This window comes from Anomaloglossus baeobatrachus, chromosome 3 (genome assembly GCF_048569485.1).
Source record: "Anomaloglossus baeobatrachus isolate aAnoBae1 chromosome 3, aAnoBae1.hap1, whole genome shotgun sequence".
NCBI classification, from domain to species: Eukaryota; Metazoa; Chordata; class Amphibia; order Anura; family Aromobatidae; genus Anomaloglossus; species Anomaloglossus baeobatrachus.
Window position 1 is genome coordinate 573,288,759 of NC_134355.1, and position 27,642 is coordinate 573,316,400.

At 43.2% G+C, this 27,642-nt stretch overlaps 1 protein-coding gene across 1 annotated transcript; it reads right to left on the reverse strand.

Annotated features, from left to right (window-relative positions):
- Window positions 1–3,503: 3,503 nt before the first annotated feature.
- On the reverse strand, window positions 3,504–27,642 carry LOC142295583 (transcription cofactor HES-6-like). Its single transcript, XM_075338689.1, has 4 exons — window positions 27,447–27,642; window positions 6,696–6,782; window positions 6,025–6,106; window positions 3,504–5,236 (listed from the first exon to the last, which is right to left on the reverse strand). The coding sequence occupies exons 1-4, from the start codon at window positions 27,465–27,467 to the stop codon at window positions 4,863–4,865; spliced, it is 564 nt and encodes a 187-aa protein (XP_075194804.1). The 5' UTR covers window positions 27,468–27,642; the 3' UTR covers window positions 3,504–4,862.

Consider the following 27,642-nt stretch of genomic DNA (forward strand, 5'->3'; position numbering starts at 1 on the left):
AATTCTGGTGATTGGTTTCCTTTAACTTTTCACAAGAAAAAAAACAAAAAACGAAAATTGACTTGTGAACAGCACCATAATCTATGATGTGTAAATATTCTATTGTTGGAAGATGGTCAGTTTTACGGTGTTCTGCTTGTGTTGGACAGATAAAAATCTGTTTTATTAATCCAATCGTGCATCCGGCAAAGGTTATAGATCTGACAGTAAACATCACATTCTGTATCATTGGAGATTATTATTTCTCAGTCTACGATGATTCTGCATTGTTGTAATACACGTCAAGTTAATATGATTCAATGGTGTTACACGAGAAAATATTGGGATACTTAACCATGAAGTACAACCAATTTGCAGTATTATAAAAACGTAGGGAGTTTTCTGCAAAACCAGAGCTGTGGGTCGGTCTCCTCCGCTCTCAGGTCATTGCTGAATGGCATGTATGGCAACCACAGGACTGCTGCAGTGTCCCCAAACCATTTAGGCCATGCTGCTATGACTGAAAACCAGAGGCTGCCAGGAGGAATAAAGTTGGTTTCCTCCAGGTAGCCAGGCTCTCAGTGCCTCAGCCACACAGCTTTATAAACACTATTAATTTGCAGATTAACCCCTTTTCTAATTTTAAGAGCCATAACTTTTTTTTTTTCTGTCAGTATAGCTGTAGATGACTTGTTTTTTTGCATGACAGGTTGTACTTTGGAAATAGATCATTCATTTTACCATATAGTGTACTTCAGAATGGGAAAATAAATTGCAAGTGCAGTGAAGTTGGGGGAAAAAAAAAAAAATTGCAATTCCACAACTTTTTATTTAAAATATTTGCTATACGGTAAAACTGAACAATTGGTAATAGGATTTCCCAGGTTAGTACGAGTATATAGATACCAAACGTATAGTTTTGGTTGTTTTTTTTTTTTTTTTTCCCAAGTTAAAAAAAACCCAAAACATAATTAAATAAAAATTCAGAAATCTGTCCCAAAAAAGTTATTTTTTTGCCCACATTTTCAGAGCGCCGTTTATATATATTATATATATATATATATATATATATATATATATATATATATATATATATATATATATATATATATATTATATTATATTATATTATATACACACACACACACACACACACACACACACACTACAGACACACCTTCTCATTCATAGTGTTTTCTTTATTTTCAGGACTCTGAAAATTGTAGATTCACATTGAAGCCACCAAAACATGTGGAATGAAATACTTAAAGTGTGAAACAACTGAAAATATGTCTTATATTCTAGGTTCTACAAAGTAGCCACCTTTTGCTTTCATTACTACTTTGCACACTCTTGGCATTCTCTTGATGAGCTTCAAGAGGTAGTCACCGGAAATGGTTTTCCAACAGTCTTGAAGAAGTTCCCAGAGATGCTTAGCACTTGTTGGCCCTTTTGCCTTCACTCTGCGGTCCAGCTCACCCCAAACCATCTCGATATGGTTCAGGTCTGGTGACTGTGGAGGCCAGGTCATCTGGCGTAGCACCCAATCACTCTCCTTATTAGTCAAATAGCCCTTACACAGCCTGGAGGTGTGTTTGGGGTCATTGTCCTGTTGAAAAATAAATGATGGTCCAACTAAACAAACCAGATGGAATAGCACGCCGCTGTAAGATGCTGTGGTAGGCATGCTGGTTCTGTATGCCTTCAATTTTGAATAAATCCCCAACAGTGTCACCAGCAAAGCACCCCCACACCATCACACCTCCTTCTCCATGCTTCACGGTGGGAACCAGCCATGTAGAGTCCATCCGTTCACCTTTTCTACAAAGACACGGTGGTTGGATCCAAAGAGCTCAAATTTGGACTCGGACCAAAAGCACAGATTTCCACTGGTCTAATGTCCATTCCTTGTGTTCTTTAGCCCAAACAAGTCTCTTCTGCTTGCTGCCTGTCCATAGCAGTGGTTTCCTAGCAGCTATTTTATCATGAAGGCTGCTGCACAAAGTCTCCTCTTAATAGTTGTTCTAGAGATAAGGTGTGTCCAAACTTTTGGTCTGTACTAATATATATATATATATATATATATATATATATATATATATATATATATATATATATATATATATATATATAAATAATTTTGTATAATTTTGTGTCATTAAAAAAGAAAGAAAAAAAAGTTTTGAAAACTATTTATTGTACTTATTAGTCTCCTTAGGGGACTTAAAGCTGCCATGGTCCAATCACTTGTGCGATACTCAGCAATGCATCAGCACTGCTCTGTACAGTAGAAATCCCAATCTATGAATGCGGAATTCATCTGACGGTGACAGATCGCCATGACAGACACAGGGGTCATCAGCCGCCCCTTGGCTGTCATGACAACCCATCGTCACGCCGATGGGATTGGGGATAGATGCAGTACCTGCCGACACATGTTAAGTTCCACTGTCAAACAGCAACGGGCGGATCTCCGATCCACCAGCAGCTCATACCGGAGACACGGACACACGCAGACCTATTGAAAATCAATGGGTCTGCACACACTTCCGTGTTTTCCCCATGCGTGTCCATGTGCTCTACATGGTGAAATGTCAGTTTTCTGCCAGCAGCAACACGGGTGTCACAAAGACAGCATACTGATGTGATCCGTGTGACATGTAGAGGTTAAAACAGGTCACATAAAAATAAAGAATTTTATATTTACAAGTGTCTGCTGTTACTTCCGGTCCCTCATTATGCTTATTGCATATTTACTGTACTCACCGCGGACCCGGAAGTAACAGCGACGGAGACAGAAGCGTAGGAGACAGCACACGTAAAAACACACACGCGCGCGTTTTGCACGAATGTGTGAAGGCCATAGAGGCACATGTTCACTGATCAGATTAGAAGACATGTGCAGGGAAAGTTGTAGGCTTGGAGTGTGAGCTTGCATCAAAGGCAGGAACACACTACATATGACATAAATATACCTCATGTCATGAAGGGGTTAACCACATATCTGCAGGTCAATATAGTTGGTTTTGCTACATGACCGGTTCCCTTTCAGGAGCAATCAGAATGGTTTAACAGCTCTATTTGGAGGTTTATGCATAAATGTAGAACGCTATACTTCGACCTATTAACACTAGAAGTCCCACAAATTTCGAACTCCTCCCTGAAGTCCTGAAAGAGGGTCAAATGACCCTTAGTCAATTATATTATCAAATACAATAAACTGAATAGGACTAAACTAGAAACTAAATGGCTAAACTCAATGGAAAACAACAACCTCCTGTGGTGCGGCAGTAATGGCCTTAATTACAGAACAAAAGACGGTGATTATAGGATGTTAGCTAAAATCCTTCAGGTCATTCCACCCGTCTCTGGGTTCCAATGGTAGAAATGTTAAATGACCCCTCTCTGGGACTTCTAGTGTGAAGATATTTTATTGAATGAGGCCATACCAGTGATGGAGAAGCTCAGGACTAGTGACTGGTTACAGTCAGAACATTGAAATGGACAAAAAAGGTAAAAAAAGATTGTTTTACATCAAAAGCTCATTAATTTATTCATGAAAAATTAATGCATGGTGTCACTACTCAAACAACAATAGTACTTTTAGTTTAAAAAAAAAGGGAGACAACAAGGAGGATAAGACTTTGAAAAGAAAACAATAATAAGTGCTTGCCAGATGGATGCACACAATGGAGACCATGGATTTGTGGCTTGGTTCAAGTGCATCACACAGATTCAGGCACCTGCTTCCCTAAAGCATTAGAAAGTCATCTATATACAAAGAAAGGCAAAGATTAAACAATAACATCCTAATATACACATACTCCTGCAAAGAGAAAAAAAAAAAAAAGTTTCCTATAGCACCCTTCAAATCGGTATCCAAATATTCCTCTAGTCTCCTTCACTGAAGGTAGAACCTCAAGTTACCTAAACACTAGACATCCCTCCTAGGGATTAGAGATAAATGCACTACCACTATGCCTACGCAGCAGAAGGATACTACCTAAATTACCCCAATGTAGCTTCCAGAACAAATATACTTACTCATTCCTTGAGTCTCAGACCCAAACACTGGTTGTGTGCTTGGAATTCTTTAAGAGGACCTGTCACTTGCCATAAGATATGTAATTCTTACTACTTGGTGTAAATGCCGCCGCTCCTCTGGAGACTTTTTGTTCCAGTGCCTCTCCATTAGGGATAGGACGCTTCCTTCTCTATATAGAGTTGTCTTGTTATCAAGGGGGTGTGATCCTCAAATAGACGCCATGGAGAATAGTTCAGTACACGCCCACTTGGATGACAAGATTAGATTTATATAGAAGGAAAAGGAGACCATATCTTAGAAGCGGAGAGGTGCAGGAAAAAGAGCAATGACATTTACACCAGTTAATTTATAGCAAGTGACAGGTCTTCATTAAGGATGTCGGACCCGAACGTTCAGAGGACGGAGGGTCTCTCCTGCAGTCGGAGACAGACCAGGGGGGGGGGGATAGGATTTTCACGAGACGATGCTGCGCAGTATAATGTATAGTATCTGTACAATGACAATGAATGTGTTGCACGATATAATAATTGCATGACATACAGCAAGTTGGCTTATAGAAAGTCTTTACAAAGACATATGCTGCATTGTTCATCCGGTACTGTGATCTCCCCATCCCCCTCAGCTATGGAGGGGTTCTGCCCAAGAACAATAGTTTGGATAAGTCACAGACATGTCGCTGGAGCAATGCAGTTACACCCGGCGTCCATTTGTATTGCAACAGATATAGAGCGCAACATCCAAATATATAGATACAGTATGTACTGGCTCTTGTCTTCTGGGACTGAGATCAATGATCTAGGTGTTCTGGTTAGATCAAGTCCCAATATTATGGATCAAATCACCAAGGTCTCCACATGGAAGGGGTTGGAGGCTGAATCTCTGGGGTCTGCTCATTGTCCTGCACAGTTTCCATTCCACTTTTTCCAGTCTCGACTTCATCCACATCAGAGCAGCTGTCGTCAGAGGATGATCCCAACAAGCTAAGAGCACACGAAGGATCAGAATTTGGGGAATCCAAGAGCACATCCAGAACAAGATCCTGAAGACTTCCCTCATTCAAAGGCATGGACTCCAATAAGTGGTTGAGCAAGTCAGCAGCCAAGCCAGAATCAATGCCTGGACAGCTGGACACAAAGGTGTGCACTTCATGCATGCACTGGATGTAACCTGCCGCAAATCGTTCACTAGCCTCACGCTGTAACCGGTCCGATTCTGCAAAGAAAAAAATAAAATTAACACTGGTATGATGAAAGGGGCAAAGAGACCACAACACTTCAGGGATTGTCCACTACCTTTACATTGATGGCTTATCCATAAGGCCACTTTACTCTGTGGTAGATCTGTGGTAGATCTGTGGTAGATCTGTGGTAGATCTGTGGTAGATCTGTGGTAGATCTGTGGTAGATCTGTGGTAGATCTGTGGTAGATCTGTGGTAGATCTGTGGTAGATCTGTGGTTGCAGTGAAATTGTGGACAATCAGTGCCAGGTTTGTGGCTGTGTACAAATGGAACAATATGTCCATGATTTCACTGCAACCGCAGATCTGTCAAAGATTTATCTCTGTGTGTAAAGTGGCCTTTAGGATAGGGCATCAATGTCTGATCAGGCGGGGTCAGACACCCTTCACATCCGCCAATCAGCTGTTCTCGGTCCTGGAGGCAGCAGCAGGAAATGCTCAGTTCTGGCGCTGGTCTGTCTTCTGATAGCGGCCGGGTACTGCACATCCATCTGACATTCAGATCAATAAGAGGTGGCTGTGCAGTACCTGGCCGTTATCATAAGACTGAGCAGCACCAGAACTGAGCATTTCATGCTGCTGCTGCCACCAGGGCCAAGAATAGCTGATCGGCGGGTGTGCGGGGTGTCGTACCCCGGCTGATCAGACATAGATGACCTATCCTAAGGATAGGTCATCAATGTAAAAGTAGTGGACAACCCTTTTAAATTCTCAGCTAACAGCAGGTTTGCTATATGAAGGTTTGGCTTTATAATTACCCACCAGCTGATCTCGTCTGAAGGATTCGCTGAACGCGCTTCACCGTGAGCTCAAGAACTTCCGCATTCTCCATCTTGGATTGAAACTGAATGAGAGAAGAAACAAAATTAAAGGTATTAATAAAACCCACTAGATGTCCTCTAAATGACAAGAGCAATGACTGTAGACTGCTTTCACATTGCGCTTTTATTTACGTTCAGTGGTCCCGTCGGGGTATCCGTCCGAACCGCCCCTCCCCCACCCTGCAAAACATGTTTCGGACGCATGTGCCAACAGGGCCATTGACTATAATGGAGCAGACTCCGGTAGCGTGTGCTCTGTCTTGCTCCATTTTAAAGGCACATATGTTTTCTGCAGGCGGACACCAAAATGTAGTCGCTACGTTCGGGTGTATGCCTGCAGAAAACGTATATGTGCAAAATGGTGCAAGACAGCATACGCAACTGGCGTCTGCTCCATTATATTCAATGGCCCTGCCGGCGCATGGGTCCGAAACACGTTTTGCGGGGTGAGGAAGGGGCGGTTTGGACGGAACCACTGAACGTCAGTAAAAGTGCAATGTGAAAGGGGCCTTAGTTGGCAGATATTTTGTCGACTCTAAGGGTCACGTGTAATTCTAATTTTCATAGTTTAAATGTCTGCTCAGTCATTCACATCTCACAAGGACTACGGACCTCATTGTCGGCGAGGATGCCGCGGAGCTCCTGCAGACTCTCATTAATCCTGGCTCTCCTTCTCTTCTCCACAAGAGGTTTCCGTGTCTGCAAGGAAAATAGAAGTAGGGGTGAAAAATAAAGCCAGGAGTGTGAAAACGAGAAACAGAGGCAGCTATATGGCATATATGAATACACGTCTCGAATAAACCCTTAATCCAATAGCCATAGGGTCAATGAGTAGTCCGAATAATTCAGACAAGCACAAGTGTCTTCTCTACAACTCAACATCTAATGACATTTTGGATTCTTCTTACATTTTTTGTTTGCTTTTTTAACAATTTTAATTTGTCTCATTTAAAGACTATTTGCAAAGTGATTTGTGTGGATTGATAAGTCTGCCTAGTACAGGTTTCTACCACCTATTATTGCATACTTTGTGCAGGAAACGTGACACTATTTTGGCGCATAGTGTTGCACATTAGAACACTTCCCCTTCCAGCATCAAACCACCTTGTCTTATAATGACGAAAGAAAAAAAAAAAAAAAAAAAGTGTAAAACACATAATATGATGCAAGTCATGAAAGACAGATATAGAGCCAAAAGCCGTACAGAAATAACCAGTGATCTCATCTCCAGATTCATTCAGACGCCCATTTTCCACATATAGACCATGTACCAGTTATACGGTAATCTGTGAAGCTCTTCACGCATTTGGAGGGGGTTATGGATCGGTGTCCACACACACACACACACACACAAAAAAAAAAAATCTGATTTTGAGCCGAATCATGAAGTACAATAGACTATAGACACATTAAAGTCTATGGTCTGTGAAAATCACAGATAGCCCCAGAGTACAATCCATGATTAAAGGTGGTGTCACACACAGCGACAACGACGTCGCTGCTAAGTCACCATTTTCTGTGACGTAGCAGCGACGTCCCATCGCTGTGTGTGACAACCAGCAACGACCTGGCCCCTGCTGTGAGGTCGCCGGTCGTTGCTGAATGTCCTGGACCATTTTTTGGACGTTGCTCTCCCGCTGTGAAGCACACATCGCTGTGTGTGACAGCGAGAGAGCGACGAACTGAAGCGAGCAGGGAGACGGCTTCTGGCAGCCTGCGGTAAGCTGTAACCAAGGTAAACATCGGGTAACCAAAGTGCTTCACTGGTTACCCGATATTTACCTTAGTTACTAGCGTCCGCCGCTCTCAGGCTGCTCCCCGCACTCCTAGCCAGAGTACACATCACGTAAATAAGCAAAGGTTTGCTTATTAACCCGATGTGTACTCTGGCTAGGAGTGCAGGGAGCCAGCGCTAAGCAGTGTGCGCTGGTAACCAAGGTAAATATCGGGTAACCAGCGAAGCATTTTGCTTGGTTACCCGATATGTACCTTAGCTACCAAGCGCAGTATCGCTTCCACGCGTCGCTGCTGGCTGGGGGCTGGTCACTGGTGAGATCTGCCTGTTTGACAGCTCACCAGCGACCATGTAACGACGCAGCAGCGATCCTGATAAGGTCAGGTCGACAGTCGTGATCGCTGCTGCGTCTACGTGTGACCCTAGCTTAACACTGATGCTTCGCCATCTATTTATTCATACGAGATAATTACTGACAATATAAACTGACACTGATCGAACAATGAAGAATCTAGGATCCACAATGCCGATGAATGGCCCACGTTGTTGCGTGATACAAAAAAATAAAAAACATTTCAATGAGGTGTAATGGCAACCAATCGCCTAAGTTAAAAAAAAATAAATAAAATATCTATTTACTTGCAGATAAATAGCATTTTAACCATATTTTGTTGTGTTAATGGAAGTGAAATTAAAGGGGTAAAAACACTTGGACAACCCCTACTCATTACCTTTGTTCGCCCCCGTAAAAAGAAACAAACCTATACTCACCTCAGATACAGCCGCAGTTTTAGCGAAGTCTAAAGTCACGTTCCAGGGGCCCACATGACATTGGTTGTGGGGCTCGGGTGTCATAACAATCAGAGCCCGGCGTCTGTCTCCCCGCCTTCGGACATAGGAGCAGGATGTTAGCGCTGCACTGACTTCCTGCTCAAAGGTCCGAAGCCGGGTTGAAGAAAGCCGGCACTGATTGGAGGAGAGGCTCGCATATAATGTCACATGGATCCCGGGAAGGCAACTTTAGACATCGCTGGAACTGTTTACTTAATTTTTCAGGGACGAACAAGAGGAATGAGTAGAGGTTGTCCAAGTAGTGGACATCCCCTTTAAGATTATTATATTCTCCCTGCAGCCGCTTGTTTCCTGTCATCAGGTGGCACAGGAAGGTGAGTACACGGTTATCACTCTGCGAGCACTTTACTGCAGAGCTGGCTGTCAGTCACCGTGTGCAGGGAAGGCTGTCAGTCAAGGTGCTGGGGGAGTGATAACTGTGCACTCAACTTTCTGTGCCGCCTGATGACTGGAAGAGAGTGGCTGCAGGGAGAATATAATTTCATTTTTCTAGTAGCTGCACTTCTAGTAATACAGCAAAAATATTGTTAAAATGCCATTTACCTGCATGGGGGTACTGGAAGGAGAGGAGACTTCCATTTATTATTTTTAATCACCTTTTTAACACTATGGGCCCTAATTCCTTATTGCGACTCCTCAATGTCTAGATTTTGTTATTTTTCAACTTCTTAATTTGTGCCTTTTTCAAAGTCTACTCTACCACTTTTTTGTGCATTTGTCAATTACAGCTTTTGCAAAAAAAAAAAAAAAAAGTGATATGTATGTATGTAATATAAAATATAATATACATACATACATACATACATACATACATACATACATACAGTGCCTACAAGTAGTATTCAACCCCCTGCAGATTTAGCAGGTTTGATAAGATGCAAATAAGTTAGAGCCTGCAAACTTCAAACAAGAGCAGGATTTATTAACAGATGCATAAATCTTACAAACCAACAAGTTATGTTGCTCAGTTAAATTTTAATACATTTTCAACATAAAAGTGTGGGTCAATTATTATTCCACCCCTAGGTTTAATATTTTGTGGAATAACCCTTGTTTGCAATTACGGCTAATAATCGTCTTTTATAAGACCTGATCAGGCCGGCACAGGTCTCTGGAGTTATCTTGGCCCACTCCTCCATGCAGATCTTCTCCAAGTTATCTAGGTTCTTTGGGTGTCTCATGTGGACTTTAATCTTGAGCTCCTTCCACAAGTTTTCAATTGGGTTAAGGTCAGGAGACTGACTAGGCCACTGCAACACCTTGATTTTTTTTTCCCTCTTGAACCAGGCCTTGGTTTTCTTAGCTGTGTGCTTTGGGTCGTTGTCTTGTTGGAAGATGAAATGACGACCCATCTTAAGATCCTTGATGGAGGAGCGGAGGTTCTTTGCCAAAATCTCCAGGTAGGCCGTGCTATCCATCTTCCCATGGATGCGGACCAGATGGCCAGGCCCCTTGGCTGAGAAACAGCCCCACAGCATGATGCTGCCACCACCATGCTTGACTGTAGAGATGGTATTCTTGGGGTCGTATGCAGTGCCATCCAGTCTCCAAACGTCACGTGTGTGGTTGGCACCAAAGATCTCGATCTTGGTCTCATCAAACCAGAGAACCTTGAACCAGTCTGTCTCAGAGTCCTCCAAGTGATCAAAAGCAAACTGTAGACGAGCCTTGACATGACGCTTTGAAAGTAAAGGTACCTTACGGGCTTGTCTGGAACGGAGACCATTGCGGTGGAGTACGTTACTTATGGTATTGACGGAAACCAATGTCCCCACTGCCATGAGATCTTCCCGGAGCTCCTTCCTTGTTGTCCTTGGGTTAGCCTTGACTCTTCGGACAAGCCTGGCCTTGGCACGGGTGGAAACTTTCAAAGGCTGTCCAGGGGGTGGAAGGCTAACAGTAGTTCCATAAGCCTTCCACTTCCGGATGATGCTCCCAACAGGAGACAGGTAGGCCCAACTCCTTGGAAAGGGTTTTGTACCCCTTGCCAGCCTTGTAAACTCCACGATCTTGTCTCTGATGGCCTTGGAATGCTCCTTTGTCTTTCCCATGTTGACCAAGTATGAGTGCTGTTCACAAGTTTGGGGAGGGTCTTAATTAGTCAGAAAAGGCTGGAAAAAAAGAGATAATTAATCCAAACATGTGAAGCTCATTGTTCTTTGTGCCTGAAATACTTCTTAATACTTTAGGGGAACCAAACAGAATTCTGGTGGTTTGAGGGGTTGAATAATAAATGACACTCTGAATAAACTTTTCACAATTTAAAAAAAAAAAAAAAGAAAGAAATAACATTCTTTTTTGCTGCAGTGCATTTCACACTTCCAGGCTGATCTACAGTCCAAATGTCACAATGCCAAGTTAATGCCGAATGTGTAAACCTAAATCTGCAGGGGGTTGAATACTACTTGTAGGCACATATATATATATATTTTTTTTTTTTTATTTTTTTTGCAGATGCACTCCAGCCCCCTTCTGTACTGATTTTATGTATGGGCGAACATTTTGTGCAAATATTTTGACAGATAAAGAATGAAAGAAAAAAAAAAAACCCAAAAACACACCACCCTTAAAAATTAAAAGGATGAACTGGGCCCTATATCTGCAGGGAAATAGCGTTTTTTAGCATTATTTACACAATTTTTGTAGTATGCATGAAATACAAGCCCTACTCATAAAATAAGCCCCAATTACAGTCAGAGTCGACATTTGGGGGGGAGGGGGGGCACGGACAACTGCTGAATTGCCTAGGGTAATTTTTCAGGTTCCCCACTCTTAGGAGTTTCCAGCATTTGTAGTCAGAGGTTAAGGCTGCTTAAAGACCTTTTGGTGACCGTGACCACCACCACCACTTTTCCCTCCCTCTGGCCACGTTCACAGTCCTCCTTTCCTGACTGACAAGGATGGCGCCGCTGTCGTCATCCACACTGCTCTGCCAAATCTAGCGCACTTAGAGATTATGGTCGGGTACGAGGATGAGGCTTGTGAGCTCATGCACAGCGCCAACCATAATTTCGCACCTGCGCAAATACCTCACCGGCGCGCGCGAGAACAACTATGTTTCCTACTCGGCCCTCGATGTGGCAGAGCTAACTGCGCCTACGCGAGATTTGGCCGAGCAGCATGGATGACGACGGCGGCGCCATCCTTGTCAATCGGGAAAGGAGGACTGCGAACGTGGCCAGAGGGAAAAAAAGTAGCAGAAAATTATCACGCCCATCTGACTAGATAAGGTAATTAGCATACTTGGCGGTCAGATTTTAATAAGTTATTTCAGGGGTCTACAAGTTTAGCCAGGAACAAGGTGCACCCCAGGAGCTGCAGAAGGTGATTCTTTTAGTTTAATAGTGAAAAAACTGGTGACAGGTTCTCTTTAAAGTCATGTGACCATGATGTCACCAAAGGTCCTTTAAGACTATGTGCGCACGTTGCGTACAGTCAGTGCAGAAATTTCTGCAGCGATCTGAAGAGCACACGTGCGCTTCAAATCGCTACAGAAAATGTCCGTAGTGAAAAAAAAGCCGATTCCGTGCGCTCTGACTGCAGCTCCTGCCATAGACAGAGCAGGGGCTGCCGGCAAAGCGCATGTCACTTCTTAGAACGCGCGCTTCGGGCAGCAGCCGAAGCGCTGCACTCTAAGACGCCACGTGCGCACGGCTCCTGCATAATCTTCATAGATTATGCAGGGGACGCAGGATGCATGCAGTTACGCTGCGCTACAAAGCGCAACGTAACTGCATGTAATTACGCAACGTGCGCACATAGCCTTACAGTGGGAGTATAGAGGAACTGAAGACAGCCTGTCCCCACAATGTTCCTTCCAGGTCATTCCCCTAACTCCATCACTCTCATTCTCTTCTTTTGAGGTCCACACCATCAGGCTCTTGCATCCCCTCTCCTTCAGAGTAGCGGTTGTATATCCCCCTCCCCCAGCTCACTTCGCCCAGTTCCTTGACCATTTTTCTGCCTGGCTGCTGCACTTCATGTCCTCAGAATTACCAACACTTATCCCATCTACATCCCAGCTGCTATCTCTGGGCCTCTAACAGCTCTCAACCTCTGAGACACACAAGACTGTATTGCCTTTGACCTGGTCTTTTTCCGCCTCTGCTCAATCTCTCAGATAAGGGTAAAATATATCTTTGTACTGTGTTAGAAAAAAAAAATTGTTTTAAAGAACTGAGATTCCTCAGAGGTTGATGCCTTTGAATGGCTAACTGAAATGATGGAAATAGTAAGGTTTTGAGTCTACTCAGGTGTCTACTATGCCTGATGAGGTGACCCGACTAGTCTTGAAAGCTCACTATTAAACAATTTTTTCACTTAGATAACTCACCCTTTTCCCCTCTCTGACCAACACATTCTCTCCTTCACGCTCACAAATCCTCGCTCACCCCTCCCACCTATCACACATTCAAAAATCTACAGGCCATCAAGGCTTGAGTCACACTAGCGTATGGCATCCCATGCTTATGACCCTCGGTTCCTGCTCTGCTGCGAGCGTGAGCAGAGTGTCATACTGTGATCTCATCTTGCGATCAGATCACAGCTGCGGAGGAGAGGGTGATCTCTCCATCTCTTCCATTGCCTGTCTGTGCATATATCACACTGCACTTGGATGTCATCCGAGTGCAGTCCGATGTTTCACTCGCACCCATAGACTTGTATGGGTGCAAAGGATCCGAGACTTTCAGACAATTGCAGCATGCTGTGATTTTTTTTTTAACTCAGTCTGATTAGGGCTGAGGAAAAACTCGCAGATCTGAGTTGCAGCAATGTCTTATATGGAAAAAGTGCAATGCGAGATTTTCTCACATTGCTTGTGCGAGTCATACGTCAGTGTGACTCTAGCCTTACCCTCATACACTTACAGACTACACAATCTCCTCTTTTTCTAGTCCTGATCTGGCTGCAAATCACTACAATGACAGAAGCACCCTAGACCAAGCAGCACCCCCCCCCCCCAACCCTCAGACCCTCTAAACTTTGAGTAAGACAGCCCTGGTTCACAATGCAAACTCAATTTCTCCAGGGATGCTCTAGGCCTATGGAAGAAAGCTTGCACACCAGATAAATTTATGGTGGATAAAGTTAAGAGCTATAACTCTGCCCTTCACCTTGCCAAACAGACCTTCTTCACCATCCAACAATCCAAGTAAAAACTCTTCAAACACCTTTCATCACTCCCTCCTCAGTCCTACAGTGCAGGCCCCTATCACAGACCGGTTTGCTAATGATCTGGCCTCCTACTATACAGAGAAAATAGAAAATATCCGTCAGGAAATCAGCTCCCAGCCACCAAGCGGCACAATGCCCATCCCTCCCCACAGGTCATCTGGCTCACTCTCCAGGCTCCTCTCTTCTTCTCGTCCTACCACATTCACTACAGACCCCTTTCCCTCACACCTACTCCAGTCGCTCTCCGGTTGTCACTACTCAGCTAAGGCTGCTTTCACACTACGTTTATTTAACATGCGTCCTGAACGGTTTTTTGCTGCAAAAGCGGATCCTGCTTTTACAGCAAAAAAATGCATGCAAACGCATGTCTTATTTTGCAGGATCCTGTCACTGGATGTTTAGGGGCGGGCATTGGAGTCATGTGATCGGGAGTGAGGGGAACTAAACGTGCCAGACTGGGAGCCGGCATCTGACAGCTGCGAGGCTCGTAACCAAGGTAAACATCGGGTATACTTGCTTGGATACCCGATATTTACTTTGGTCACGAGCGTCTGCAGCTGCTAGGAGCCGGGCTCCCTGCACACGTTACCAACGTAAACATCGGGTAACTAAGATAAGTGGTTACCCGATATTTACCTTGGTTACGAGTGTCCGCAGCTCTCAGGTGGGGCTGAGGGAGGGGGAGAGACAGAGAGAGAGGGAGGAGAGAGAGGGGGAGAGAGAGAGAGACTGATCACGGAGGCTGGTTTCTGGGCATGCTCAGCATGCCAGCGTTCACATGCGTTTGCGTGCTGTTTAGTCAGGATCCAGCAATTTGCAGAAGTTGGACGCAGCTCAAAAATCCTACAAGTAGTGTTTTTGAAAGATGTTAAAAAGCTGCAAGTCACTGGATCCTCACTATACCGCACGCAATCGCAGGTGAAAGCAAGTTAACGCGAGTCCATTGCAAATGCATTGAAATGAAAACGCATTTGCACTGGATCCGTTTCTACGTTAAAAAAACGTTCAGGACGCGTGTTAAATAAACGTAGTGTGAAACCAGCCTAACTAAAATTTTCAATGTCTCGCTCTCTTCTGGTATCTTCTCCTCCTCCTTCAAACACCATTTTATCTCACTCTACACGGCCCCAATTGGACAGACCATCAGCTAATTTGGCTTCCAGTACCATCTTTATGCTGATAACACATCTATACACCTCATCAACCCCCACTGTACAACAGAACACCAGGCACAGTCTGTCCGCAGACTCCAACATCATGTAAAATCCCATAGCAACTAGCTGGGGGATTGCCATGATCATGCAGGCCCCGAGGTATTTTCTACCTAGTAACGCGGGTGTGTGGCTTGTCACTGCGCGGGTGTTTATAATATTTTATGAGGCACTGAGGTAATTTTTTCTGCCTAGTAACGCGGGTGTGTGGCTTTCGGCCAATTAGCACACCGCGCGTGTGTTTACTGGATATTTTATTGGTTGTTTATATTTGTGCGGGAAGGTTTTTCCCTATATAAAAAGAGTGGGTTTTGGGCCAGCTGTGCCATTCACAGCTGAAGATCAAAGAAGAATTTGCCCCGCCCTCCCGCCCCCTTTTTTATTTTTCTTCGTTTTATTTTGTCATCTGTTTATATTAGGAGGGAGAAGGAGGGGGGGAAAAAAAAAAAAAAAAAAAAAAAAAAAAAAAAAAAAAAAAAAAAAAAAACGCCCGGAGGCTCTGGGTGGATTCTAATAATTAGCTTTGTGAATTTTGGGTTTGGTTTATTATATGGTAATATTTTGTTATGGTTTATATTTTTGATTATTTGGTAACCCTTAATAATAAACAAATGGCCAATTCTTTCCAATCCATACTCTGTGGTCTGTTTCAGTGTTATTTGTATGTGAATGTATGGGTCTTGTATGATCATGTCTGCTCTATCTGAAACTCACTTTTTCAAAAGTGAACTTCTTTGGCTCCAGTCTCTACTATTCTCCCTAAGGCTCGCTGTCTGGGTGTTATGTTTAACGCCAATCTTTCCTTCACCACCTATATATATACACAATCTCTTGCCTGGTCTTGTCGCCTGCACTTGAAGATCATCACTAGATTCCGCCACTTTCTCATCATGGAAACAAAAACCCTCACCGTGGCCCTGATCAACTCCCACCTTGATTATTGTAATTCTCTATTACCTGCCCCCTCCCCCCCACCAAACTTTCCCCTTTCCAGTCTATCCTCAATGCAGCAGCTAGGGTCACTTATCTGGCTAATCATTACTCAGACATTTCTCCTCTGTGCCCGTCACTGCACTGGCGTCCCATTATAGGATCCCATATAAATTGCTTGTTCTCTCCCACAAAGCTCTCCACAGTGCGGCACCCCCCTGCATCTCCTCCCTAATCTAGGGTGGCACGGTGGCTCAGTGGTTAGCACTGCAGTCTTGCAGCGCTGGGGTCCTGGGTTCAAATCCCACAAAGGACACCATCTGCAAGGAGTTTGTATGTTCTCCCCGTGTTTGCGTGGGTTTCCTCCGGGTTCTCCGGTTTCCTCCCACACTCCAAAGACATACAGATAGGGACTCTAGATTGTGAGCCCCAATGGGGACAGTGTTGCCAATGTATGTAAAGCGCTGTGGAATTAATAGCGCTATATAAGTGAATACAATTATTAATTATTAATCTAGGTCTATCACCCTACACATTCTCTAAGTGACATTCAACTAATATTCCAATAATTCTCACGAGCTGCACCAATTCTCTCGAATGCTCTACCCTAAGAAATTGGGACTGATTATGACTAAGGGCTCATGCGCACGTTGCAAAATTGCATGCATTTATGCTGCGTATTGCACTGCAGTGTAAATGCAGGTGTTCTGCGTCCTCTGCACAATCTATGTAGATTGTGCATGATACATGCGCACGTTGCTTTTATGAACGCAGCGATTTGGGAGCTAAAATTTTGACCCAAATCCATGCGTTCATAAAATGAGCATGCCAATTATTCCGTGCGCTATGGATGCAGCTCCCGCTCTGTCTATGGTGGGGGCAGCATCCTGAGCGAATGAAATCGGATTTTTGTTGTACAAAAAACTGCATCCATTATACAGTGTTTCTGCAGCGATTTGACGCGCACATGTGCTGTCAAATCGCTGCAGAATATTCAGCAGGCTATGTGCGCATGGGCCCTTACACAGTTTAAGGCTATGTGCGCACGTTGCGGTCAGTACCTTGCAGAAATGAACGCATCCTCTGGCAGAACTTATCAGTCAAATTTGGTTTTGACCACAAAAACACAGGAAGTACGCATGCGTTTTTCTTGCGTTTGTCGCGTTTAACATGCATTTCCAGTGCTTAAAATGGGATGCGTTTTCAATACAAAGACACTACTAACTAAAGTGTGAACATTCAAACACTAGGAAAAAAAAAAAAAATGAAATAAATAATTAAACCTTTAAATCATACGCTATAATAATTTTCCAAAAATGATAATTGAGAATTAATAATTATGTTCAAAATAAAGTAAAAATTATTGTTTGACTTTTTTTTGGAGTCGGGCTGGATGTGAGGGCAAAAAGGAAACCTCTGGACCTCACTAGAATGCCAAAAACGCATGCTTTGATTTTGACAAAAAAGCATGTAAAAGGCTAGAAATTTGTTTCAGAATGAGTTTTGATAATTCTCATTGACTGCAATGTTAGCAAAACGCTGCCAAAATGGCAAGAACAACTGACATGCTGCTTCTTCAAACGCAGAGATTTTGACAAATGGTCAACAAAAACGCTGCGTTTTTAAAAGCAACGTGCGCACAAGAAAGCCCTATTTTCCATAGACTTTGCTTGGAAATCAAAACGCTGCGGAAACGCATGAAAAAAAAAACAAAAACACAAAGTGCGCACATGGCCTTAAACGCTCCTTAAAAACAACTTTCAGGTGACCTATCACATTCTCTAATCAAAGTCCATATACAGACATATACAGCCCATTCACTCTCTCTGAACATAATATTCTCCACCAAACTCCACCGCACCCAAAAGCACTACAAATACTGGCTGGTGACTCAACCAGAGCTCAACTTTCACTTCACCTCAGCAGCTTCAATGCTGACACAGCTGCACTTTGGTTGCTATAGGCAACCACAGTGATCTTCCTGTGAGGCAATGCTTATAAATGAGGTCCCAGTTACTTCTGCAGTAGTTGTTAAAAAAAAACAAAACACTGCTATAATTACAGACTATAGAGACTTATCAGCTTGCTTCACCTTAGTAACTATATGGTTGCTGCTCCTTTAAGAGCGACACTTTGGGTGCCGTTGGTTTAATCCTTTAGGCTGCTTTCACACATCCGGCTTTTGCAGTGCGGCTAAATCCAGCTCTAAAACCTATGCAACGGATGCGGCGAAAAAAAAACGCATCCTTTGCATACGTTTTTACATGCGGCCCGTCCGTTTTTTGCCGATTGCGGCATGCTACTGAGCATGTGCACTGCAAAAAACCGCATGCATGCGGTTTTTGCCGCATCCGGCATCCATAGGCATGCTTTAGAAAAGCGCCGCATCGGACGGATGTGGCGCAATGCGGTTTTTTTTTGCCGGACAAAAAAAAAAAAAAAAAAAAAAAGTGCCAGGCAACGTTGCATCCGGCCACCGCATGGGCTAAATATGCCGCATCCGGCAAAAAACGGACCGAACGCAAGGCCATGCGGCACAATCCCGCACTAATGTAAGTCTATGCGAGGAAAAACGCATCCGGCGGCAAAAAAAAAAAAAAAAGTTGCATTTTTTTCTGCAAAGAGCCGGATTGTGCCGCACAGGAAAAACCGGATGTGTGAAAGCAGCCTAATGGGAACCTGTCAGGTGCAGTGTGCACTCAGTACCACGAGCAGTTCCGGGTGCATATTGCTAATCCCTGCCTAAGGCTACTTTCACACCTCCGGCTTTTGCAATGCGGCACAATCCGGCACTTTGCAGGAAAACCGCAACCGTTTTTTTTTGCTGCCGGTTGCGTTTTTCCTGCATAGACTTTAATTAGTGCCGCATGGGCTTGCGTTCGGTCCGGTTTTTGCCGCATGCGGCAGATTTAGCCGATGCGGCGGCCGGATGGAACGTTCCCTGCTACGTTTTTTGCTCCGGCAAAAAAAAACCGCATCGCGCCGCATCCGGCCGATGCGGCGCTTTTCCCAATGCATCCCTATGGATGCGGCACGATGCGGCAAAAACCGCATCCGGCCGCCGCATGTGGTTTTTGCCACTGCGCATGCTCAGTAGCATGCCGCAAGCGGCAAAAACCGGACCGGCCGCATGTAAAAAAACTTATGCAAAGGATGCGGTGTTTTCACCGCATCCGTTGCATAGGCTTCACAGCCGGATTGAGCCGCACGGCTCAAACCGGATGTGTGAAAGTAGCCTTAGGCTAATTTCACACATCAGTTTTTGGCATCAGGAACAATCCGGCGTGTGCCTGATGCAACGGATACGACGCAGAATATGCAAAAACTGATGTGCCTGATCCTTTTTTTTGACGCTTCCAATATACCTGATCCGTCAAAAAAAGGATCCGGCGCATCCATTTTTGCATCCTTTTCGTCCGTTTTTTTTCAATAAATTGGAGCATGCTCAGTTTACAAAAACTGATCCGGTGGCCGCATCCGATTTTTACCGCATTGCGTCCATAGGCTTCCATTGTAAAACACGCCGTATCACGACTGATCCGGCTTTTTTTGCCGGAGAAAAAAAGTTACAAGATACGTTCCCTCCGGCCGCCGCTTTAGGCAATTATCATGGATCCGGCATAAGCCGGATGCAACGCAAGACCATCAGGCACAATCCAGCGCTAATACAAATCAATGGGGATAAAACGGATCCGGCGCCGGATCCGTTTTACCCGTTTTTTTCCGGAATGTGCCTGATGGAAAAAAACTGGTGTGAAATTAGCCTAACCATCCCTGTACACACTAGCATAAATAAAGATCTTTAGAAAAAGGATTTCTAAAGATCTTATATCATATGCTAATGAGGCCAGGGACTAGTCCCCTGGGCGTTAGTTCCCCTGGCTAGTCGACTCCATTAGCATGTGTTAGTACACCCCTGTGGGCGTCAACATGCTAATGAATGTGCAGCGTCAGAGGATGATCTCACTCACCTCCCCGCCGCCATCGCCGCCCGACGCTGGATTTCGGCTCATTGCACATGACCCCGGATTTCGGTCATGTGCACTACTTCAGTTTGAAGCCAGGACGCGTTCATCAGGCATCATAATGCGCATGGCCGGAACTCCGGGGTCATGTACACTGAGCCGAAATCCAGCATCGGACGTGATGGCAGCGTAGAGGTGAGATCATCCTCTGATGCTGCACATTCGTTAGCACGCCCACAGGGGTGCGACTAGCTAGGGGAACTAACGCCCAGGGGACTAGTACCCACGCTCATTAGCATACAATAAAAGAGCTTTCTCTTAAGATCTCTTTATCTATGCTAGTGTATACAGGGGCGGTTAGGCAGGGATTGGCAGTATACACCCAGAACTGCTCCTGGTGATGTCAACACACATTTTCTCCTTTATTTCTAAAGAACCTAAATTTTGGGACAGGGGAGGACCACCGCTTTTGAAAGAGGGAGGGGGATATTTTGGATACTGATTGAACTTACATCTCCAATTCCTTGAGTGTTTCCTGTATTTTTCCTTTTACAGTGCCTACAAGTAGTATTCAACCCCCTGCAGATTTAGCAGGTTTACACATTCGGAGTTAACTTGGCATTGTAACATTTGGACTGTAGATCAGCCTGGAAGTGTGAAATGCACTGCAGCAAAAAAGAATGGTATTTCTTTTTTTTTTATTTTTAAATTGTGAAAAGTTTATTCAGAGGGTCATTTATTATTCAACCCCTCAAACCACAAGAATTCTGTTTGGTTCCCCTAAAGTATTAAGACGTATTTCAGGCACAAAGAACAATGAGCTTCACATGTTTGGATTAATTATCTCTTTTTCCAGCCTTTTCTGACTAATTAAGACCCTCCCCAAACTTGTGAACAGCACTCATACTTGGTCAACATGGGAAAGACAAAGGAGCATTCCAAGGCCATCAGAGACAAGATCGTGGAGGGTCACAAGGCTGGCAAGGGGTACAAAACCCTTTCCAAGGAGTTGGGCCTACCTGTCTCCACTGTTGGGAGCATCATCCGGAAGTGGAAGGCTTATGGAACTACTGTTAGCCTTCCACGGCCTGGACAGCCTTTGAAAGTTTCCACCCGTGCCGAGGCCAGGCTTGTCCGAAGAGTCAAGGCTAACCCAAGGACAACAAGGAAGGAGCTCCGGGAAGATCTCATGGCACTGGGGACATTGGTTTCCGTCAATACCATAAGTAACGTACTCCACCGCAATGGTCTCCGTTCCAGACGAGCCCGTATGGTACCTTTACTTTCAAAGCGTCATGTCAAGGCTCGTCTACAGTTTGCTCATGATCACTTGGAGGACTCTGAGACAGACTGGTTCAAGGTTCTCTGGTCTGATGAGACCAAGATCGAGATCTTTGGTGCCAATCACACACGTGACGTTTGGAGACTGGATGGCACTGCATACGACCCCAAGAATACCATCCCTACAGTCAAGCATGGTGGTGGCAGCATCATGCTGTGGGGCTGTTTCTCAGCCAAGGGGCCTGGCCATCTGGTCCGCATCCATGGGAAGATGGATAGCACGGCCTACCTGGAGATTTTGGCCAAGAACCTCCGCTCCTCCATCAAGGATCTTAAGATGGGTCGTCATTTCATCTTCCAACAAGACAACGACCCAAAGCACACAGCCAAGAAAACCAAGGCCTGGTTCAAGAGGGAAAAAAAATCAAGGTGTTGCAGTGGCCTAGTCAGTCTCCTGACCTTAACCCAATTGAAAACTTGTGGAAGGAGCTCAAGATTAAAGTCCACATGAGACACCCAAAGAACCTAGATAACTTGGAGAAGATCTGCATGGAGGAGTGGGCCAAGATAACTCCAGAGACCTGTGCCGGCCTGATCAGGTCTTATAAAAGACGATTATTAGCTGTAATTGCAAACAAGGGTTATTCCACAAAATATTAAACCTAGGGGTGGAATAATAATTGACCCACACTTTTATGTTGAAAATTTATTAAAATTTAACTGAGCAACATAACTTGTTGGTTTGTAAGATTTATGCATCTGTTAATAAATCCTGCTCTTGTTTGAAGTTTGCAGGCTCTAACTTATTTGCATCTTATCAAACCTGCTAAATCTGCAGGGGGTTGAAGACTACTTGTAGGCACTGTATATACCTCCACTCAATGGATTTTATTACATATTGTGATTGTATTCATAAAGGCTTTTGTATTATACCATATAACAATTTAATACTCCAATTTGTGGTCACACATCTATTTATTGCAGTTTATTTGCTGACTATTCTTGTCCATAGTAATAGAGGGTCACCATGCAGCCATTTTGACAACAAACTCCCAGCCAGACTATACTGTTTGTCTTGTGAATATTGTTATATTTGAATAAATATTGATTTTTTTTTTATTTGTTAAAGAATAAAATGTGGATTGTTGTTTATGGGATGAAAAAATAATATTATATTATTATTATTATTATTATTATTAGGCATCCTCTGACATTAAGCCCTAGCCCATCTTTCGGAGCAAAATGTAGTACAGTGGAACCTTGGATTACGAGCAGAATTGGTTCTGGGAGGCACGGTGGCTCAGTGGTTAGCACTTCAGTCTTGTGGTGGCTCAGTGGTTAGCACTGCAGTCTTGCAGCGCTGAGGTTCTGGGTTCAAATTCCACCAAGGACACCATCTGCAAGGAGTTTGTATGTTCTCCCTGTGTTTGCGTGAGTTTCCTCCCACACTCCAAAGACATACAGATAGGGACTCTAGATTGTGAGCCCCAATGGGAACAGTGTTGCCAATATATGTAAAGCGCTGTGGAATTAATAGCGCTATATAAATGAATACAATTTAATAATAATAAAAATAATAATAATATTATTCTTCGGGGAGTGTGCTCTTAAACCAAGTTACTCTTATATCAAAGCGAATTTTCCCATAAGAAATAATTGAAACAAACAAATCGTTCCACAACCCAATAATATTTACTGTATTTACACAAACTTATTACAGTAACAAAATGTAATGTATTCATATAAAATTTACATTACACTAATACTGTACAGAAAAAGAAACAAAGTAAACTGCACGTTAGCTTACAATAGCATTGCTTGAGTGCAGGAGGTACAGTGCACTATAGAGAAAAAATGTTCTGTATAAATAAGACAACTTCTAGTACAATACACAAAAAACACCCCAAATCTATTCTCCCCAAAATAAGGGCAGAACTAAGCCAAATGTGGGGTAGGAACACTGCACAGGCAGATTACAGTATAAGCAATGTGCTGTACTGGTTAGCAGAAAGAAAGTACAGTAGTGTATCCACAAATGCAAATTCATAGACATGCTATAGTATATACTGTACAATGGTATCTGTATACAGTACATATGTACAGAAAGTTACCGCCAGAGCGGGTCAGAACGCGGTGAAAGGACAGAACCGGAAGTGTGCACGGTGAGTATTTGCTCTTATTACAAAGCATTGCTCTTAAACCAAGTTACAAATTTGTATATAGCTTTGCTTGTCTTGTAAAATGCTCTCAAACCAAGTTACTCTTATTCCAAGGTTCCACTGTAGGAGACCCTGCCCTATTTTTAGAGAAATACGGGAGTAATAGTGCATACAAATAACATAGTACTCAACTGACACCACTTTCATCAAAAGAGCATAAGAGCCACCCTACCGTGAGGAGGTGTACCCCGTCAAGATGGTCCTATCTCTAGTATTAAACTTCTCTAGGTGCCAGCAGGCCTCAAAATAGACAGCGGCAGAGCAGGAGCCAGGCCCGTCTAAACATCTGCTAATGGAAAGCTATATAGACAATGCACAGCCCAAAATAGGTGGGGGTCGCTTATATCAACATATGTTTCAATTCACTTTTTGGCTTGCTTTATGCTTCTATAAAAACGCCAAACGCTTGTTCTTCTGGCTTTTTAAACTTGGAAGACAATTTCTACTATACAATAAAAGTCAATGGGAAAGCGCAGGATACGCATGGACGTCTTTGGGAGAGTGTTGCCATCATTCTGACTTCAAAAGACAACTGTTAGTGTTCTTATTTAATACAGTGAAGAGGGAGCAGAATATGACATCACAAAATCCAGGGAAAACCCTTCTAAAAAAAATTTGGAACCGCAGGAAAATAAATAAATAAATTAAATAATTAAAAAAAATAAAAAAGGGGGAGGGAGGGTTTCTAATTTTTTGGGGATCTGGGACGATGTGATAGATTATTTTTTGTGCCGAGCTGACGTTATTTTTTCGTTACGCCATTTACCGATCGGATTCATTTATTTTATATTTTGATACATCAGACATTTCTGAAAGCAACGATACCAAATAAATTTTTGTTTGTTTTTTAACTGTATTTACTAGCCCCTTTAGAGGACCTGAAGCTGCGATCGTCCGATCCCTTGTGCTGCACAGAGTACGACAACAGCATCAGCAGCGCTCTGTAAAGCGGAAATCACCATCTCCTATGAATGTTCATCTTGCAGCATTCACAGGAAGATCACAATGACAGACAGATGTCATCAGCTGACCCTTGGCTGTCATAACCCATTGGCACCGCGTGATGACGTCACGGGGCCACCGATGGGAGCGGGAAATGGCGCACTCCTCGTCGGCACGTGTTAAAGACCATTGACAGAGGAATTTAACCGGTTAACAATTGCAGGCAGATCTCCCATCCACCCGTGGCTATTAGAGGCAGATGACGGCTGATCAGATCAGCCGACGTGCAGGGACAGATGCGGGCTCAGCATGCGAGCCTGCATCAAAAAGGGAGGGACATGATTAATGACATAAATGTCATGAGGGGTTAATCAATAATGTTTTATCAGAGATAAATAATAATAGGAAGAATCCAATACAAAAGTTTTATTAAAACCAGATCACACTGAAAAAAAACGACAAGAGCCACAACTGAAACATTTCACAAAGTCACATGCTTTTTGCTTGAACTGTAAGGCCCTGTTCAGACGTCTTTTTCACGACCAGAACACACAGCCATTACAGTCTATGTTGCTGGGGTTTTTGTTTTGTTTTTAAAGATTCTGATCAGCAAAGAAATCATGAAGATGTGTCCCTTTTCTTTCATCCAAGTCACAGATCAAAATTACCCATGCAAATCTACAGGACCATGACAGTCACAGACGGCACGCTGTCATCCGGGGGACATTTCTTTGTAACATTGCCATTGGTAGGTGAAGCTTTACCATTGAATATATTTTTTTGCATAGAAATAAAAAATATCAAATCCAGGAGTGGAACAGAGGAAATCTCTAATAGAAACCCATCACCACTTCTGCATTGATCACCCACTCCTAGTTTAGTAACACTTTGGTAAAAACCACTCCAAATACTGAGCGTGTGCACGCGGCCTTACAGACCATTATGTCATTTGGAGCAGAAACTGCAATGTTTTTGCCCAGGGGGAACACGACTTCAGGATTCAGCCTCAAAACTCATCTCCATTCAGCCATGTTCCTGCAAAGTGGAAATACCGGATCTACTCTGCTGCACTTTATGTCCAGAAAATCTGCTGCGTTTAACAGTTCAAAGAAGGAAGAAGGTGGCTGTGATTCCATGAAAACTCTGTGTTTAAAAACACGGCTGGATTGTTCTGTACTACCGAAATATAATATAATAAATATATATATATATATATATATATTTATTATTATGCCATTTATTCCATGGCGCTTTACAAGTGAAAGAGGGTATACGTACAACAATCATTAACAGTACAAAACAGACTGGTATAGGAGGATAGATATATATATATATATATATATACACATACATACATATATACACATACATGTATGTATGTATGTATGTATGTATGTATGTATGTATGTATGTATGTATGTATGTATATATATATACACACATACATATATCTCCCCCTATACCAGTCTTGTAAAGCACCATGAAATAAATGGCGCTATAATAGATAGATAGATAGAGTGAGAGAGTTGCTTTTTTTTCTCTAAATCTGCTGGAAAAAAAAAAAAGAAAAAAAAAGGGAAAGTGTATACATACAACCACAGCCAAATCACAGAAGATTGTTTGTGTATATGAGCGCAGACATCTGCATAATTTACGCTATGTGTGAGCATGGCCTTAATCTGAATAGCGACGTTTCTGAAGAACGTGCATGGAGTTATGTAAAGCCCTATTGAGGTGAATAGGACAAAATGCAGAAATTCAAAAAGAAAAAAAAAAAAAAAAAAAATTACTGTCTACAATCAGATGGGAGAATGGATTAGAACGACTCTGGTCCATGGGCGATGGATGGGAAGCCTGCAAATTTCCTGACCGCCCGGCATTCCGGTCTCCTCTCATTAGCCAGCCTGGCACAACGTAATCACTGTAGCATTATGTATACAAGGATCAATAACGGACCCGGGAGGTCAGGAGGCGCACAGATACCGATAGATTCCCCAAATCTCTACATGTGACAATCACAATACGGCCTTCAGCCTACACTGACAGGTAATACCGATCCACAGTACAAAGCTTGCAAATCAGGCCCAGGCACAAGCTTAATATTCCAAACACAAAGACAATATAACATATGAGATAGAATACTGGGGAACACAGTAGCCCCCCATCCTAAAAGGGAGATGTCACATGTGCCCCACCAAGGACCAGGGAAAAGACAAAAAAAAAAAAAAAAAAAGATACAGAAATAGCAGCATATAGTAAAGGCAAAGTGATCACACACACACGCACACACACACGTTAAACATATATGCACATATGTCAGACACATAATATAATATATATATATTATTATACATGCACATACAGTACATACACATATCTGTATGCATGTATACACTAATATATATATATATATATATATATATATATATATATACATACATATATATATATACATACATATATATATATACGCGCACACACAAACACACATATGTATGTGTATATATTATATATATATATATATATATATATATATATATGTGTATATAGATACACACACACACTATATATTGTATATACACACACAGTAAGCATTTATGCACATATGTCACACACATTTTTTATATTCACACACACACACACACACACATATATATACATACATATACACACACAGTAAGCATTTATGCACATATGTCTCACACACACACATATATATCACACACACACACATTAAACATATGCACATATACACAAATATATACATATACACATTCTGCTGATCCCTCTCTATGAACACGCCATATAAACAGAAGCAAGGCCCAGATTATGTCAGTCAGCCTGCATACACCCACATGTAAGTATATATTTCTAGGCACATCTGCTCGGCTGCATAGATATGTACACACACAATACAGCTGTATACATACATACATACAGTCCACTGCTCAGTGCATGCACCTAGTGACAATGTGTCAGCCTCACCTCCACCCCCGCAGGAGCTCGCCCGCCCCGGGCCTACCAGCTATGTACATGGCCCACCGGCCGCTCACCTGCCTGTCCCCCCGGTCCATGCTGACTATGTACAGATAGGCGGTGCACAGCGGGTCCGGGCCGAGCGCTCACACCTGCCTGTCCCCCGGATCCATGTGACTATATACAACGTTCTATGGTTCTCTTTGTGACGTCACAATGCGGCTGCTCGCACTCGCCATATACCCTGCCTTATTTGCATGTGAATGAGAGGCC

Bases quoted from the DNA above. Each gene is read 5' to 3' on its own strand.
- LOC142295583 (XM_075338689.1), bottom strand. From the start codon at position 27,467: ATGGACCGGGGGGACAGGCAG. The intron at 6,783-27,446 runs GTGAGCGGCCGG...TTTTCCTTGCAG, and splicing joins TGGACCGGGGGGACAGGCAG to ACACGGAAACCTCTTGTGGA. The intron at 5,237-6,024 runs GTGGGTAATTAT...TTTTCTTTGCAG, and splicing joins CCTTCAGACGAGATCAGCTG to AATCGGACCGGTTACAGCGT.